The sequence below is a fragment of the Squalius cephalus genome (genome assembly GCF_949319135.1).
Source record: "Squalius cephalus genome assembly, chromosome: 5".
NCBI classification, from domain to species: domain Eukaryota; kingdom Metazoa; phylum Chordata; class Actinopteri; order Cypriniformes; family Leuciscidae; genus Squalius; species Squalius cephalus.
In genome coordinates, this window is record NC_137126.1 from 25,791,685 (window position 1) to 25,811,207 (window position 19,523).

General features: G+C 36.1%; 1 protein-coding gene across 3 annotated transcripts in view; it reads left to right on the forward strand.

The window, feature by feature from the left end:
* pdzd2 (PDZ domain containing 2) overlaps positions 1-19,523 on the forward strand; it is a 79,230-nt gene that overhangs the window by 41,920 nt on the left and 17,787 nt on the right. For all 3 annotated transcript variants that reach the window (XM_079873182.1, XM_079873183.1, XM_079873184.1), the window contains 6 exons: positions 483-975; positions 6,643-6,788; positions 11,529-11,661; positions 11,956-12,126; positions 17,420-17,516; positions 18,718-18,866. In XM_079873182.1, coding sequence (XP_079729308.1) covers positions 483-975; positions 6,643-6,788; positions 11,529-11,661; positions 11,956-12,126; positions 17,420-17,516; positions 18,718-18,866 — 1,189 coding nt within the window. The remainder of the gene's footprint in view (positions 1-482; positions 976-6,642; positions 6,789-11,528; positions 11,662-11,955; positions 12,127-17,419; positions 17,517-18,717; positions 18,867-19,523) is intronic.

The window sequence follows — 19,523 nt, forward strand, 5'->3', positions numbered from 1 at the left end:
GTAAAAGAACCGTTTTCTATCTGAATATATTTGAAAATGTAATGAATTCCCGTGCTGGAAAAAAGCTGAATGTTCAGCAGCCATTACTATTGTCTTGCACCAGGCAGTGCGCCAAGAAGAGCTACAGTGGATGTCAACATTTCTAAATAAAGGCTTCTGAAGATTTGGAATAAAGTGCAAAGTTTTTTTGACAACTTTTTAATTATTATTATTATTTTATCTTTGCAGTCCCAGTCTTCATTTGCTTTCATTACATGTAAAAGAGTGGACAAATATAAAAAACAAATTCCCCTTTGGTGTTTCACAAAAGAAAATGGGTCATTTGGGTGTGACTAGTGTATTTAATGTGTAAATGCTTGATTTGATGGACAGCTCAGTAATCCCTAATAATGTGAGAAAATGTGTTTATTTTGTTACCAAACAGGTTGATTTACATTGTGATCATGTGTTTTAGAAGTCTGTTTTCTTTTTTTTCCCCACAGTTACTTAGCGGACCAGTGCTGGAATGGAGGCTGCATCTACCTGATCATGTTGCGAAGAATCAAACGCAAAGCTCCTCTCCCTCCATGCAATGGCAACAATGGGGGCAACTGCGTGGACGTCTCTAAAGAGCACCGGCGCAATGTCTCCAACGAGTCTGTTGGCAGCCCCACACAGAATGGGCGAAACGGAAAACGAACCCGCAAATTTGGCGTTATTTCCCGCTCCTCGTTCACTCGCGACAGCAAAGACAGTAAAGATAGCCGGGACTTTGAGCATGAGAATGGCTACAGCTCCATGGAGGCAGAGGTCACATCCCCAGAGAGCAGCACCCCTCAGGACACACCGACCGATGACTGTCCGGTCATTGGCTCCTCAGAGGTGATTTCCAATCGCTTGAAGGTGGGGAGCACGGCCACCCTACCCAGCCGATCCCACTCACGCCTGTCTGAAAGATACAAAACTGAGTCAATAAGCAGTGAACCTTCCAGTCAGGTAAGAAATATAACCGCAAGAAAACTGTTGTTTTAATAGAAGTTGTTAGAATTGGATATTCAAATAACATTAAGTCCTGAATTGAATGAATGCATGAATCCATTAAGGCTTTTAAAAAAATTCTATATTATGAAATATGAAAAATATTACAATTTATAAATGTATATAAAAATATTAGATTAAAATACATAAATATATATTTGATATTATAAAGCCATATTATATATCACAAAATTGTCTAAAATGGTAAGGATTAGAATACATTCTATATTATAAAGTCAAGCTGTCTGAAGTCTGTTGTGTCTGAAGGAAAGTTACACAGAATATGGTGCAAAAAAAAAAGTGCTAAATAAACAAGCAAACAAACAGAAAAGAGGACACTTTAAAATCTTTGGAAGTGCCCTTTAAGTCCACAGATTCAAACATTTGCCATTTTGATTTTGCTTTGAGGATGAAAGAGTGGTTTGTTGATGCTCATCATGTAATTAGAAGTTTGGACCCCACAGTGCGGCTAACTGCATATGTTTCCGATTTGATTCTCCATTGGGACTGCTAGTGTTACTTGGAGCAAGTCTAGTAAGTCTTGTGACCTTAAACTGAGTGGCTCACTCAAAATAACCATAAGGGTTCTTCTCGATGTATCCATGTGCCAGTGGTTGGAAGAACTGCTTGGAGGGATCATCCCAAAAAAGCTGTATGCGTCTGATTTTGAACAATCACACAGGATTTCAAAGACCGACAAGGTGCGGTTTCCATGGGATTCTGCAACAAGCCATTTTCGGAAAGCCACATGAAAGGACAACAGACTGAATCAATATGCTTAATTGTATAACTGTGTCCTTAACTTCTATTTAAAATGATATTTAAAAAAAAGTTTTCCCATTGAGATTTACCAAATACACGCTTATATATATATATATATATACAGTATATATATACTGTATATACAATTTATAACAGTTTTTATACATATACAAAACAGATCAAATTAAAGTATCACATAATATATATACAAAAAGTATAGTATACATAAACGTACACAAAAAAAACACCTCAAACACCCCCCACCTCCCCGAACACGCACCAGATAAAATAAATATATATATGTTAAACAAAGTCATATACAATAAAGAATTAAACAAAAACCATACTTAATTCCGGGCAACTTCAGTAAAACATTGAAAACGGAATGAACGTATAAAAGAATAAAGTTATCCATATTACATAAGTGCTCAATCCAATTTACAACTCTTAAAAAGATACCTAAGAAAGGGCCCCCATATATTATAAAAAATGTTTTTAGAAGTGTAAGAATTGAGAAATTAGAAAATGCCAGATAGTCTGGTTGAAGACAGGACCTTGCTGGAAATTACCATTTAAACTCACCATTTGAGACAAAAGTCTCACCTCAGAATACATCTCTTCCCCCACCCTCTCTCTCTTATGCTAAAATCACCTGAGATTTACACACAATCTATATGGTTTAAATGTTAACAATTATCATCCAGTTTTATAAATGTATGGTATCATTTGAAATGTCTCAGTGCGACTGGTACAAAGGTCTCATATCCAAATAGTTAAAACAAAAGGTAATACGGTTTTTAGGAGTTTAGAGATAGCTGGCACACAAAGGAAAGTGGTCTCTAGACAAATGGTCTCCCACGCCCAAAAGGTGTAAACTCTGAATGTAAATTCCCATTGTTAGCAGATATTTCCATGTGAAAGAAGTTTCTGTCTATATAAGGAAATGTAACGAGAAAGATCGAGGCCTTTCTGTATGTCAGATTAGCCCGTGAGGCTGAGAGTAAGACTCTCAGCTTCATGTATAATGTTGGGTTCGCATCTCTTCTCTTTATTCCAGAGCATTTGATGTTTTGTATCGATTATCTTTGAATTGATTATGAAATTGGCATGATACATTACCTGACATAATAAATTGTTACATTTGATTATTCTAACTTACTTTGACATTATTTTCATTAAAGAGTTAAAAATAATAGTCAAACATTTGCTCACATTTAATGATGCACAGATATCATTAAAAACTTTTCATTTATGGAGTCAGATGAAATAACGAGAAAATACATATTCAAATGTATTGCATTTAATAAAAAAATACTTTGCCTCGAGAAAAGACAGTAACACGTAGAGACCTTCCGCGCTGGTCGGATGCTGGCTTTGGGCCGATCGAGTGCAAGCTTACAGAAGCATCAATCTTGGAAAAACTAATCCTTTCAAGCTTCAGGGAAGCAACTATTTCAGCCAGCCATTTACGAAAACTGGGTGGTGAAGTGAACTTCCAATACGTCAAGATCACCCTTTTAGCAATCCCCATACTGAACATAAGAGACAATTGTTGAGAATGCGTCAACGCTAATGTAGGGTCAGAACATCCAAACAGAGCTAATTCAACATCTGGACTGATATCTTCTCCAAAAACATTCGAGTACCACCTAGATAAGTTCTTCCAAAACTCAGAAATCTCAGGGCAAAACCAAAGTATGAGCATGCGTCCCATCTGAGCTCTTGCATCTATCGCATAATGTGGAAACTGAAGGGTCAAGTTTAGCTTTCGTATAATGTAACCTGTGAGGCGGGTTATATTTTTAACAGGGATGTTTTAAATATATTGGTGCCATATTGGTTTTGGCTGAATATTATAGTGTGTTTTTGGTTGTTATTGGATATTTGTGCATATTAACTTGTGCTATTTTTCTGTTTAGCCTGTACCTTTCTAAATCTTTTTTTTTTTTTTTTTAAATAATAACAATGTAATCTCAAAATGAATATCTGTTTTTTACTTTACTTTTTTTTTACATACTTTAGTATGTTATAAGGACTAAATGTATGGCAAATTTTAGATCTTAGTGTTTTGTTTTTTTGACAAAATGGTACAAGAACGTTATTAGTGGCCATTTATCGGTATTTGCCAGAATACCGGTGCATCCTTACTATCAAAGTAAAACATTTAATTTAATATGACTAAATCAACCAGACTTCATTAGGTTACATAAACGAAAGTTACTTTTCAAGGTTAATTTAGGTAGAAATAGCTTTTTAAGAGAAAATCTGCTCATTTTTACCATTTTCAATGGATTATCTAAATAGTTCAAATCATGTTACATAATGGCAGTTTTACAAGCAAATCAAAAATCATTTTAAAGTTGACGACTAACTCCTCGAGCCACTGAAATTAGTCACATTATCTTGGAGCAATGCAATATCTCATCCAGAATGTGTATGTCACCGTTGTGTTGCAGCTCACCAACCACATTATCAAAGAACAAGTCATAGTGTTTTTATCTGAAGAATCTTTGTAGATGTGTACACACTGATGACTAATCGGTTATGACTGACTTCACAGCCCAGTTGACAGGAAACATAATCTACGTGTAACATTAATTACGGTTTGTAGGCATGTTCCCTCTTAAATACACTTTTCCAAATTGTGATAAAATAAGTTTCCTAGACATACAGTGAGATTACCATGCGAGTAATTAGTAGCATTAATGTGTCTGTGCAAGCGTGTTGTGAACATGTCAGAGGGAGGATGTGTAAGCTTATTTTGACAGTGAACAGGAAAAGCGTGAGAACGTGAGAAGAGGCAGCAGACCATCTCTGTGAGATATCCCGTGTCAGTGATTCACCCCGCCGACAGGCTTTCCTTGAGAACATGCCCCTCTCCTAGACAGATTTCAAAGGAAATGTGAACAAGTTGCAGCATGTTTGTAGTCCAGAGGTGTGTGCAAACCCAACTGTCATTTTGGGAAGAAGTGTTAAAGGTGAAGTGTGCATCTGCGCCACAAGAGGCACCAAGAGGAATTGCAAAAATAATGAGTTTTTCCAAGCAGGTTACTCAACCTCCAGCACCCTCCATCTAGGCTATATAATCAGACATGCACTACTCTTCAAACGTTTTGGGTCAGTACTTTTTATGTTCTTAAAAGAAGTCTCTTATGCTCAGCAAGGCTGCATTTATTTGATCAAAAATACAGTAAAACAGTAATATTGAGAAATATTATTTAACAACTAAAACAACTGTTTTCTATTTTAATATACACTGCCCGGACAAAAAAACATTTAAATAGGCAAATGCATATGCCTATGATTAGATAATTATTGCTGGAATTGTTATGTTTCTAGTATGTAATATGTTTGGCAACAGTTCTTCCAACCCTAATTGATGGAGTGTGTAGCTATTCATTTCTTTAAAAAAAAAAACATGTAGGATACAAGATATTGACCAAAAATTGATGGAAATAAATGTTTTGATGTTATTTCCATCAAGAGGTGCATACATTTTTGGTCAAGATCTCGTATTAACAATGCAAGAGTCAAGTCCTCTATAACTCCAGCACATCCCAAAGACTTTCAATGAATTTAAGGTCTGAACTCAAAGGTGCTAATTCATGTGTGAAAATGATTACCATGCTCCCTCCCAACCATTCTTTCACAATTTGAGCCTGAATCGTGATGAATCTTGTCGTTGTCATCTGGAATATGGCCATGATGTGTCTTCCAAGTTCCAACATGGTTGTTTAAGAAATAAAAAGCTACACACTCCATCTTTTTTGACTGAGAATTAACAATATGAAAGGTTATGTAAGATCAAATTAGTATGCTAATTAGTATGCTAAAGGTAATACTTTATTTCTGAATATTAAAAAAAAAAAAAAAATAATAATTTAGGCTGATTTCATGAAAATGGTGTTTGAACATTTATGGGCTTTTGTCTTAGTGTTACTGTTAGAAAAGCTTTGATGTCAGGCACAATAGATATAAATGGCTCAGTGGCTGAAATGAATTCATGCATTTGAAGCCTGACTGGGGAAAAAACACTCTGAATGTCATGACATTATTGTATGTAATGGACTTTTAAACCATATTGTACATATGAAGTACAGTTAGGAAGAAGTCTGTTTTTTCTACAACTTGAGAGTTGAGAAACAGGATCAGGTCCATTTAACCTCATAATAAAACTGTCACTTATTTTGATTTTCATTCAAAAGCAGAGAATAATAACCTGTTTTTTTAGTTGTTTAGCCATCATAATAGGCAAAAATCACAAAAAATGAATGCAAGAAGAGACGGGATGTGAGAACAAAGTGCATAATCTATTATAAATATATGTTAGCTTTAACCCACCTAATCCAAAATATTGTCACTTAAAATTCGGTTCTCTTATTTAATGAACCTGAATTCATTGTTTAATTCATCATTAATGAACAGTAATAGTGAGTGATGAAGTGCAGCTCAGACAGTGAGAGAAATGGCTCTTGAAACTGTCAGAAACGTGCCCTTCAAGTTTCCCTTCTTCTGATAAATGGCCTTTCCAAAGGAAGAAGTAAGCCTGGATTAATAAAGAAAAAGTAAATCATGGAAAATGTTCTTACGCTTAACTTTACAAAGCCTTTTTTCTTATCTTAGGGAAATAGGCTGTACATTTACTGGAATTATATAAACAATAATGTGTCTTAATTTGCTGAATGATCTGTTCAAAAATGAGTTGTTGTTGTTTGTCTTGCATGAAATGCAGTATAAAATGGGAAACAGTTTGAGAGCTGTAATCGAAGTTAAAGCCACAAAACAGCTGCTACAGGAGTTTTGGTATATCTAGTGTTATTTAAAAAAGCACACTCCTGATTGTTCCCCTCTTCTCATTTACAGCCCTGTGAGGGCAGCCAGATCTGGAAGATGCACATGGTGAAGGGTCAAGACGGACTGGGAATCCAGATCACGGGCGGGCGAGGGTCCAAACGCTCTCCTCACGGGATCATCGTGGCCCACGTGGAGGAGGGAGGAGCTGCACAGAGGTAAACGGCTTTCATTAGCAAAGGTTTTCAGCTGCTGCCTTGGCAACAGTAGGTGCCGTGGTGATACTTCTAAATCAACATCTCATACATATGCAAGCGTCAGAAAGTCTTGAGTGCCCTCTGCGATATTCATTCATCTTCAAAGGCATTGTGACATCCTTATATGGATGCACAGAAAATATCCAGTCACGCTGCCATATGTAGGATAATGACCAGTTCACAAGGTATCAGAAGCTTCAGTAGTTGTAGTCATAATGCTCTGTACTGCTAGCGTTCGCTGTCCTGTTGACATTATGTCTACTGTCTAATTTAACAATGTGTAGGGTTAGTGAAAAATATTATTTCAGAGCATTTTACATCACGATACTGTGATATTCACATGCCAAAGAATCATCACTTTTAGTAATATTATTTACATGAATGTTTTTGGAAATAATGAGTCAATAGCTCTGTTTACACCCACCTATTTTTATGCACATTTTTGGATATTTCATTAAAAAAACTCTGGATGGAAACGATAAAATGTGCAAAAATTCTAAAAAAAAAAATTATACGATAAGAAAACAGACATAAACTGTGATGAAAACACATTTATCAAATAAATTCCTCGATGCTCATAAAAAAAGCCTTGTGACTTTGCGATGGAACGGCATAACTGGACTAACCAGCGGACCGATCTCGTTGCACAACATCTGAAATGCTGTTTTGGTTGTTCTGAAACGCCTGAGCAAAAGGCTGTCGTCAAAGTGGTTTGGTATAATTACCTGACAGAACTGTCTTACATGACTGCATTCCCAAACAGCAGCGTCTGCTTCCGAAAGCAAGATAACTTTATTGCGTTTTGTCTGCGCGCTCCGAGACGCAAGTTTTATCAATTTATTATACTAAATTATTATATACATTGGTTTATTCTACTAAGTGATATTATGTGCCAGTTTATTAGGAAGTGACGAATTCAGCTCTTCAGCTCACTCGATATAAACATTTGCTTTATTCGCAAATGTTTTATGTGATATTCCAGTTTTGCACATAAGATCAACTTTGGATGGAAACATAGCTACTGTAAGTAAATTTACAATGTATTAAGTCAATGTACACTTGATTGTTTTACTCAAGCAAAGTCCCAACCTACCCTAATCCAAAATACAGAATAAATTCAAATATAATGTTATATACAGTAATTACGGATGTGGCAATATTAAAATTCTGGCCAATACAATAAGCTGATAATTATTTTCATGTTATGGCCGATAATGGATCATTTGCTGATATCAATTTTTAACGGTGTTATTAAATTATTGGTGTTTTAATTAATGTTATAAGGGTTAGATGATGACATGGGTAATCTAAAAGCAAGTGAAATGAGCATGCACAATAAAATATTCAATATTTACAGACACTGTTAAGCTAAAAATAAATATTGGTATCACATCAGTAATAATGATATTTTAACGATATTGGCAAATCTGTGGTTTAGATTTTTATTTTATTATATTTTGAGAGGGAAATTTAGAATTTTGAATAAATCTACACTAAACTAAATTTAGGATATCATATCATGACCCAGGTATCGGTGAAATATCGCTGAGATTTCCACCTCTAGTGCTTTGCAGTACCGGGGTATGTAAGCAAATAGCTGTCATTTAGCAAAGCTAGACAGAGCCAGCATAGGATTCTAACATGATACTGTATATCCCTTCAATTTATACAAACACACAATAACAATTGTGAGGTCTCCCTCTCCGTCTACATGTGAATTGGCCCTTAAACTGTGTTTTAAGCTGTAACTTTAAGAATTTGCTGACTTGCTTCCCTTTGTGATTCATTAATGCACACTTTGGCGAAGTTTAAAGGGAAACACAACAACCTGATGGTAATGAGCCAAAAGCTAAAATAAACCCTTGCTATCTAAAAAAAATGAATTACTCCCCCTAGATGATGTGCTAAATTAAATAAATGTGTTTAGGGAAAATGAGCCCCTGTGGCTTTGCCTTGGGACCCAAAAAAATTAATTGATTACAGGATATACAAATTCATGAGTTGTTGCAGATCTGTTGGAAATTACATACGCAGCTCCCCCACTGTGCCTACAGTCAGAGCAGGCTATTTTTGGTATGACCAGCACTAGAGTTTATTGTTATAATTTAACAGTTCTACATTTCCTCCCACATAGTTTTAATGGGGGCCATTTCTGAGAAACCTATAGACATGAATCATGCATATTGGTCAAACTGGCTGCTTTCCAAATTTTTCTTTTTAGTGTGACACAAGAGGTGGTCCGATTCAGGGCCATCAGTGCAGCATGATGTGGGTTGTTATGAAGTTTCCTGCTCTTATATAACAACTAACTCTGAGATAACCTCAGATTCCTTCATCTGTGACTGAAGCCCTGAGGATTTTGACCAGTGAGAGGCTTTCAGATTTTGAATCTTTCTCTCTTCACTGCACACTGTTCATCGTAATAAGCCTCAGTTGAGTGGTCAGGCTGGAAGAATCGAAATTGTCTGAAGACATTTGGAAATGGAAGAATGTAGCAGGCAGAGACAGAGCTGTCTTTATGGCACTGTTAATTTTGACAGATAATTTTGATTTAGTTTTAGCCATAGTCTTTTGACTAAAATGCCATTTAGTTTTTGTCATATTTTAGTAATCTGAATTGTTAGTCTAGTTTTAGTCGACTAAATATCATAAGATATCATATCTACATTAGATAAGAAACAAATCAATACATTTGAACGAAGATATAAAATAAATAAATTGTGTCAAGTAGGTCTAACAGTAGTATTCAGGTAAGAAATATTACAGAAATTGAATAAAGTAATCAAATGTAAAATAGTGCATATTCTTCCTTGTATAAATCCTTATTAAAGTTACTCAGTCAAGAGCAGTGAGTGATTTTCTCTTTGTGTTTTGTCGTTAGGGACGGCAGCAGGTTTATAAGGAAACTGTACTGTCACTTTAAGAACTAATGCACAGCTCCACTGATACACATGCGATTTTCTCCCAACTGTTTACTTTCACTTAAGATATAACCAGCTCTGTTTAAATGAATACTCACCAAAACAGGCAGTTAGAAATTGTTGTTGTGTGCATATGTCCTTTTAAGCGCAATAAGAAGCGAAAGGAAACTCAATTCAGCACTTTTATGCTGTCAGAGAGGCACCATTTCTAATTGAGTTCTCTTTCGCGTCTTCTTTCGCTTGAATAGTTTAAAATTGCTTTAATATTTAAATGGGCAAATCCCATGCAAATGCATGATAAAAGTTTTGTCAAATGATTCCTTCAATTGTCCTGGGCCATCGTTCAGTCCTTATTGTCGAGCCCTGTATTGTATTGTAAATTTCTTTGTGTTTTCCCAGAGATTGTTACGTTACTCCATATGGTTTACAAATGGTCTTGTTTTCCTGACATCAAATGGGAAATTTCTCCGCATGTCTGTTTTTCTCTTTTTCACAGATGGTGACATTTTTAAACATTTAATAAGTCATGCAGCAATTGTATCCTGTTAACCCACCGCATGTGCGCATCTAACCTTCCTACCACGCAAAGAGTCTCTTCGCAAATTGTCCCTCCCTACCATTTTCATCTTGTTCTTATTCGTTGAGAAGGTCAATAGATTGCCATTATAGTTTTTGTCATCAAAAACTGTTTTTTATTAGTTATCATATGATTTTCAAAATGTTGTTTATTCATCAGCGAAATGAATACTGCTTTGTGCTTTTTCTTGATAAAGCATGATGAAACTGGTTTCATTTCACCCTGAACACAATAGCTATTGCATCATTTAGATATTTGCACCTTGTAGACAAATAAATAGTTAAATTGCATGTGGATGATCCAGAAATTATTTTAGAAAGTTTTGAAGCTCCAAGAGTAGGTAATTCCTGCTCTCCTCCTTGTGGGCTTCAAGTATGTAAAGTATAAAATTAGTTTGAATTATGTTCTGTATTCTCTTGGTTCAAATACATTTAGGTATTTACTTTCTTAATACACATTCCTGGACTTGTTGTGATTGATTCATTAGAGAAGTGTTTTTTTCCCCAAACATTTCAAACAACTACTTATATCTGGTTTAATATTTATTTTATTTTTTTATTTTATTTTTTTCTTATAGTATATTTAGCTCTAATTTATTTTCACTTCAGTTTTAGTCATTTTAGTGTTTAAACTCTCAGTTATTTTTTGCTTTCTTTTCATTTAATATATATATATATATATATATATATATATATATATATATATATATATATATTATATATATATATATATATATATTATATATATATATATATATATATATATATATATATATATATATATATATATATATATATTATATATATATATATATATATATTATATATATATATATATATATATATATATATATATATAATATATATATATATATATATATATATATATATATATATATATATATATATATATATATATTTATAAAAAAAAATGTTTCTGCTTTATTTCAGTATTTATTTTATTGTTTTAGTCAACATTAACAACAGGAATAATCACAGGTTGTCATTTTCTCTGGTTGTCATCAAGCTACCTGTCATATAGAAACCGCTTATAGTGATCCAATCAATTCCTGATTAACATCCAATTAACATTTCACTTAAATAGCTGACGTGACATGAGGAGTGTATGCTGCTTGTTCTTTTTTTTATATAAGGGAATGTCCTGATCATGTTTCTCTGCTTCTGCTGCTTTTTTTGATTTCAGAGATGGCCGTCTGAAGGCAGGCGATGAGTTACTTATGATAAACGGTCACTCCCTTGTTGGACTCTCACACCAGGAGGCTGTAGCCATCCTGCGCTCCACTGCTGGACTCGTGCAGCTGGTGGTGGCCAGCAGGGTGAGTTTGGCCTTATACTACAGTATATCAATAAGTGTGTGTCACTGCACGGGGGAAGTGTCTTCACACACAAATCATGAGCTGTTCTTGATGTGTTCTTCGTATAAAGTGTGTCAGCCGTTCAAGCACATAAAGATGTCACAGGCAGATGCTTGTAGCAGCTAAAAAATTGAAGAGTGAAGCGCTGATGGGCTTGCCGCTCGGCTTTCTGAGATAAAGTTAAAAATACTCACAGGCTGCTCGACGGCACACAACATCTCTCTTCTCTTCAGCTGCTCTTCCTTCCTTTCCCAGGATGAATCCGAAGTGGACTTCCACAAGTATCCTTCCACCAGCTTGCCCGACCTAGTGAGCACGTGCTCTGGTCCGGACGCCTCTCCCTCCCCCGGGGAGGAGAAGGAGAATATGGAGCCGGACATGGAGGACGTGAGGGCCAGCAGTCTTTCACTGCCCACCCAGGACTTGGTACGTATGCTTGCCGCCTATCAGCCTGATTATCTGCCACTTTCATCTGGTGCTGCCCTCAGAACGAGCTAGAACAGACTGTTTTTGTTTTCTGTTTTTGGTAGACGAGTGTTTATGATTAAAAGTTTGCTTTGTGGATAAATGTTCAGTGCTTTATAATAATCTGTTTGTTAGTGTGAGTATGTGTAGTCGTTCTCCGTTATACTTTCACTGCCGCCTTGTTGAGGTGTTTGATAAAAAGCGAATGCACTTCCATGTTTTGTCTGAGAAGAACAAGCTTTCCATATTTTTTTAGGAAAATCGAAATACCCGCAGCACGTTGTGATTTTAAAATACAGCTTTAAAGATAGCACAGTTGCTTTATCTGTTTGCTTCTTTTGATCTGTGTGCCAGGGCCCCATTTTATGTTCTTGAGGTTTTATCTGTTGTTTTGCCAGAAAAATATTAGTGCCACTGCTTACCCAAGCAGCCATTGGATCAGCATTTGTTTGATTCGTCACAGATAACAAATTATTCATTTGTTCTGCGCAAGCAGGCCTGCATCAAATCACTAATGCCACACAGCGTTAATGTTTAATCAATACAAAATGAGACGTTGCGCTGGTTTGGTGATCAGTGATGACAACAAGGCTAATGCCGGCCATTAACCGTTTCAGTGGCACACTGACAGGACCACACAACTCAACGTATTAGGGTTAAACTCTTGAGCGGCTGTTTTGTAGAGCAGCGCCCATGGTGCTCTGGTTGAGATGTTTTGCAGTGCAGAGTAAAGTGGGTCATTCACCACCGCCCCCCACTGCGTCTATACTGCATATCTTGCTTTCGGAATCAAAAAATGAAAAGGAGCAACCGTCCCGCCTGCTGTCTAATTGCATTAGCATTCCACGGCTCCTGCTGAACATAGCCGTGAATCTGGGGCATTAAAGCTTGGATTTGTTTTACTGTAGAACAAAAAACTTTTGACCAATTTTATTTTATGATGTTCTAGTGCCTATTAGTAATTTACTTATAGTGACAATTTTTAAACTTAAAAATAGCAAACAACACAGTAACAGATACTGTATATAGTTCCATTTATAGCACTAAATGTACATGACTTGATGGGTAGATAGGTAGGTGGATCGATAGGTAGATGGATGGATGGATTTGTAGATGGGCAGGTAGATAGATACAGTATAGTTAATGCGTATAGATTAAAGCGGCTTGATCTGTCAGATCCTCTGACAGATACTTGTACTGTTTAATGCGTTTGAGAGGTAGTGCTTTCCTTAGTGCATAACTTACATTTAACAGGTATAATCTCCATTTGTAAATGTTAGAAAGTCATGCAAATATTTCCCTTTTGTTGTCAGGAGTGGATGAGCCTTATGCCAGCGAGTCTACGCAAAACTTCACAGACTTTAGTCAACGAGCGCCGCTGGGCGCGTACACGCCAAACAGACGGAGTGGAATAATTCTGACTAAAATATACATTTCGCTAAAATTAAATCTGCCATAAGTTGAATTTTAAACCTACAAAGTGTATTTTTATGATAGCATAGCAGTAACTGTAAAGCAACCATTGTAATGGGGTAATCAAATGTAGGCTAGTATAATTAATAAGCTCAGATGAGGGAATGTGTGTTCCTCTTTTTTTATTTTCAGTTTCAGTTTTGTGAATTTAACTTCTACTTTAAAAATCATTGTTTTTGTTTGTAGATTGTAATGTTGTTGCAACGTTAGAATGTAATGCAGTTTTAACTTCTTTTATTGCACATGATATATAACATAGCCTACATGGTTACATTCACTATATTTGTTTTCATCGCCTTCAATATGAACATTGTTTGTTGGACAACATTTTGCAGGATATGAAATATTTGTATCCAAATAAAAAAAATTAGAATCCAGAAAATACAGAGATTTTTTTTTTTTGTCCACTTCGCCCAGCCCTACTGAGAATCTTTGTGTCGCTAGACAAAGACCATCTTAGCCTAGTTAAACATCAATAGGATTCCCTTCGCCGCTGAAAAGATGAATACTTGTAAATAAAGGCTTATGGGACATGATGATGAGGTTTAAGGAGCCTGTAGTTTCCTCTCATCCTGTGTTCTCTAGTCTCCAGTGAGCTGTTCTCTCCCTCCAGGCTTTAGTCTCTAATGAATGACCGAGTGGGAGCTCTTAAAGAGTGATTGGGACTGAAGGAGGAATAAACAGTATAGTTTCCCATGATTTATTGACCTGGTACTTGTCAGAAGGACTTCCTGTCATGTGCTATGTTTGTTTTTATTATAACTTTGCAGATGTTGTTTTCATATGTCCTATGATTTTGAAGTGCTACATTGTGGCTTTCTATTTAGTTATCACATTGGAAAATGTTGAAGAAAAATTGTGATTATCATTTCCAGACCTGGAAAAGTCATGAGAAATTCTGATTGTGAAAATTACAGCAACTACAGTACAACATCCGCACTAAAACAAACTTTTGTTGTTTTTGTTATTGTAGTGACTGTGTGTTGCTTTTTTGGGAAGAAAATTACACTTTTTTTTTTTAGCTTGATTTAATAACAAAGTGCATCTTTTGCATTCAGTAACATGCTGACAGATCAAATAGAATATCCATAAATTGAATACACTGCTTGTCTTTTGCAGGATTGTGCTAGAGCTCAGCAGCATTCACACGTGTATGGCTTTCACTCATAGCTGTTGGTTGCATTATGCAAGAACAACTATGCCTCAGTGATCAGCAAATGATTTCCCCCTCAGTATGGCCTGCTTTCAAATAATTCACCATCCAGAAATGGCTTTTTTGTGAGTGTGATCTTGATAAATGGGTTTTTAGAAATCCTTATTCAATAATAATGTATGCCTGGAGAAGGCAAAGCAATGGAAATTCATTGATCTAAATGTGTGAGAGCCCTATAATTAAGTTAGAAGGCAGAAAATAAAACGGGGAGTGTAATTAGGCCAATCAATTTTTCAGTTTGCCATATGTTTGCTTTCCCCTTTCAGTTTTCCTTTCCGAATCCAAACACCTGTCCAAACTGTTCTCACACTCCCTTTCAGCAAGCTGCCATAGCAGAAGAGGGCGATGAGCGGTTGCTATTATGTGGGCGTCCTGTGCTGACAGTATTAGGTGTGTCTCCAGATCTGTTCTGAAGTGTCAGGCTCTGTGGTTTTGATGAGACAAAGGGAGGGAGGGAAAAAACATTTTCATCAAAAATAGGAAAGGGAAGGATCTGGAAGAAGAACGCAGCTGTGACTGTCACGTTGAGTCCTGTGAGGCACGGAGGTGTGGGGTTTGAGGAAGCCCACAGGCTCACCTGCAACAGCGCAGTCTAGGTTGTTCATGCAGGAGACAGATCTCATTTCTGACAACGGAGGGAAGGGCTTTCTGTCTGTATGCCTGAAAAGAGAGCAGTGAATCTTCCCCTATATGTTGCTGTTCAAACTTGTTTCAGGACACAGGAGCTGTGTGATAAACCGAAACTCATTCTTTAAGCTAAGATGTTTGGAAGGGTTGGAAAACACTTTAGTTTAGTTTTTCACAACAGCCATAATCAATATAATCAACCTTATATTATGCAGAATTTTTGCTGGGCTAAATATCTGCAGTCATAGCTAACAAAGACTTCTGAACATGTAACGTTAACTATATAATTGCTGTTAATTAACACAATGACTTTTATGTTTATAGTTATTAGGGATCATTTAAGCATGCAGAACCTTTTGAATTTGACCCATTTGCAAAGTGCTTTGCAGATTTAGTGGTTACAATATAAAACCGGAGATAGACACAATAGTACCATGCTAATTAAAAAAAATAGCATCAATTATTATTAAATTTGCTCATGTTGGGCAGCCAAAAACATCAATGTGCACTACCGTTCAAAAGTTTGGGGTTGGTCAAATAAAAATATTTTATTCATTAAGGCTGTACTGTAAAAACAGTAATATTGTGAAATATTATTATAATTTTAAATAACTGTTTTCATATATTTAAAAATGTCATTTATCGGTGTGATGGCAAAGCTGAATTTTCAGTATTTTTACTCTAGTCTTCTTTAGTGTCACATGATCCTTCAGAAATCAATCTAATACAGTATGATGATTTGCTGCTAAAGAAACATGTATTATTATCATCAGGATATTATCAGGATGTATTATCATACATTTATCATCAGGATTCCTTGAATAGAAAGTTTAATCTAAACGGCATTTAGATGAAATGGTAATCGTTTGTAATATTATAAGTGTTTTTATGTGATAAATTAAAATGTTTAGTAAAAGTCTTAGGCTTTGTCCACACTAATACGTTTTCACTTGAAAATGCATCTTTTTCTCTCTGTTTTGGCCTTCTGTCCACACTGACACTGTGTTAGCATAAAAAAAAAAGCTTTTTGAAAACACTCTCCAAAGTGGATACATTTGAAAATGCCGTTTTCACGTTGTAGTGGACTGTGCAAACGGAGGTATTTAAAAATGATGACGTAAGTTTAGTCATGTGATGCATATTGAACCCATAGAGATTCGTGTTTATACCGGTATTGTGCCTGTTTTGTGCTGTTCACTTTCAAATTGTTGCTAAAATATGTCACTTTGCACACTCTTCATATCACAGTCCTTCAAAAATGACAGCATTTAGGAGCTTCTATGAGGGTTTACACATGCGCAATGAATGATTGGTGAGTTTCGTTTTTTCCGACGTTCAAGTGTGGATGAGAAACTTTTGGAAAACACTTTGAAAAAACTAGTGTGGACAGAGAGCGTTTTGAAACGAAATCTCAGTTTTCAAATCTATCCGGATTAATGTAGACGTAGCTTTAATGACCCCAAACTTTTGAATGGGAGTGTAGGGAAACTTTTTTTTATTATTATTAAACTTTGCAGAAACTACAAGCAGAAATCAAAAGCAATAAAAAATGATTCAAGTTTTGTAAATCTGTACTGTTTAGGGTAAACACATTACTTGGTTCATAGTGGATCACTTGAGCAAAGGCACATTTCCATTCCACACTTCCAAGAAGTCTCCATGAATACATTGGCTTTCATGTACACATGAGATTTGATCTCCCTCTGTGAAAATAAGAGAGCGTTCACCAGCTTGAGTGTGCAACATTCCCTACAGTCCTGCACAGTGAAGGACAATCAAAAGTTTATGGCTTACCATTTAAAGAGGAAATGTCACATGAAACAGGAATTTTTACTCCATTTGCTTTCTCCACGGTTTCTCATTTAGAGGCAGTCTAATATCTTCTGTCTCTCTCTCTGTTCAAGGCATGTTCCCTAATTCCCTCTGCCTCCTGTCTTTAAGTTTGCAGATCTTGACAGACTGGAGGAACATGGCAGGATTGAGGGTACCAAAGGATGCCGAAGCCCCACACCGATGAAGTTCCGTAGCAGATCCCAAGGTTCGAACATGTCCAGTTGAATCAAGTCTCAACACTGCTGTGCTGAGCATGAAAACTTTGTAATGCGATTAAACTGTATTGGATTATGGCCAAGGGTGGATCCACCAATTCTAATTTCTTTATGATAGATTAGGGGTGGGCGATCTTCCCAATTTTGAGATGTACTATCGAGAACATCCAGACTGGAATAAGCCTATGGATTTATCTATTTGCACAATTTAAAACACAGTGTTGCATTAAACAGTCAATTGTCAAAATAGTCATTAAACACTTCCCTTTAAAACACTGCATAGTCTTCACCCTATGAATTAAATATACATTGATTCTGCTAAAGTTATTCAGTCAGTTATAACATTAATAACACAGCAGCAGGTATTTGCATTAGGCTTTAAGACCGAATGCATGGATCTAATGTAATGACACCCATCTGAGTTCTTTCCCAACTGTTTATTCACTTAAGACACAACTGACTGTCTTTATGTAAATACTCACCAAGACAGACATTTTGGCACATTTTTGTTTTTATTTGACAGTTTAGGTGCGCGTCTAAAACCCCAGGTATGCTTTGCTCATCCGCGTTCTGCTCCGTCACACAGAAATCACAGAAGTCAGTCTCTTTCGCAGTTTAATGCGCTTTTAATAACTCTTTTTAAAATAAAGCATGTCCCGCAGTAGACTGCATCCTACGACAGTCCCGTTACATAATTTGACTGGTTTGTAAGTTAAGTTTAAGGAGGGGCGAAAGCACACCATTTTAAAGGAAAGGAAAAGCATGTGGAAAAGTAAATTATCAAGCTTTAATAATCGTTGGAAGCCGAAATTCATGGCACAGCCCTACAGCTGTTGAAATGTTGAAAGACACACGATAGAGACATATGATATAATTTGGCTAGTCAGCACAGACATCTAGTACGCAGATCATAGCTGCAGTTTAACATTATTACGAGGACATAAAAGGTCACAATCTCTGATTCGCTTGAAAAGTAGTTTGTGGACATCTTCAAAATCGATCACTGTGATAGATAGATTCTGGTACCAGATCAGGGTGTACTGAAATTGTTCACATAGATTTTTTTAAATTATGCTCGTTAATCAGCAGAGACATTCAGACATGGAGATCAGTTTCTCCCACTGTGAATATAAATGACTGAATTAAGTGTGTTTACATTTCAAGTCAATGTCTTGATGTCGTTATGTTTAGGTGGAGGGAGCCGCCTGGAGTCTGTTGGCGAAGATGATGAGCTTATCGTGGAAAATGGTGATACAGGAAGTGACGTGGCAGAAAAGCCAGCGCGAGGAGGACGCAAACATTCCCTCCCACAGCAGCTGGATACAGTTGGAATCCGACAGGTAGTTGAAGCATTCAGCTCGTTCGTTTTGAATTATTGCCTTATTCAAACCGTTATTCTTGGAATCTTGGAATGCCTCACAGTCTACGGTACATGGTTCCAGTTCCATGTTCTGTGATGCCCCAAAACTAAAATTATGATGTTGCATGGCCACTTCAGATACAGCTCATCCAGTCTTTACATGTGGGTGGAAGGTTTCCCTTAGCTGTGCTAATTACAATGCTTGTCAAAAGTAAATTGAAAGATGTGTGAATAGTTTAAACCTTACATCAGAGCGTAATGTTTTGTTATATTGGAACTATGTTGTCTCATCCTTTACACAAGTAAAGGGACAATGTACATTTTCATTTTTCATTAAATTTTTGCAAAATAAACCCTAATAGGATGATCAGATATTGTGTAAAATATAATTAAATGTATATCATAAATTAGGTGGGTGGGGAGGGGGGAACCAAGGGACAACAGTCAAATATACAATTTAGTGTTATTATTGAAAAGTGTGTGTGTGTGTATATATAATAATTCACAGAATGCCTCTCTTGACCAATCAGAATAAAGTATTCCAGAGAGCCCTGTAATAAACCTAAATATAGTACAGTTTATCTAATATAATAGTCTCAGTTTGTTTGTTTGTTTTTCTTTACAATAACATTAGCAA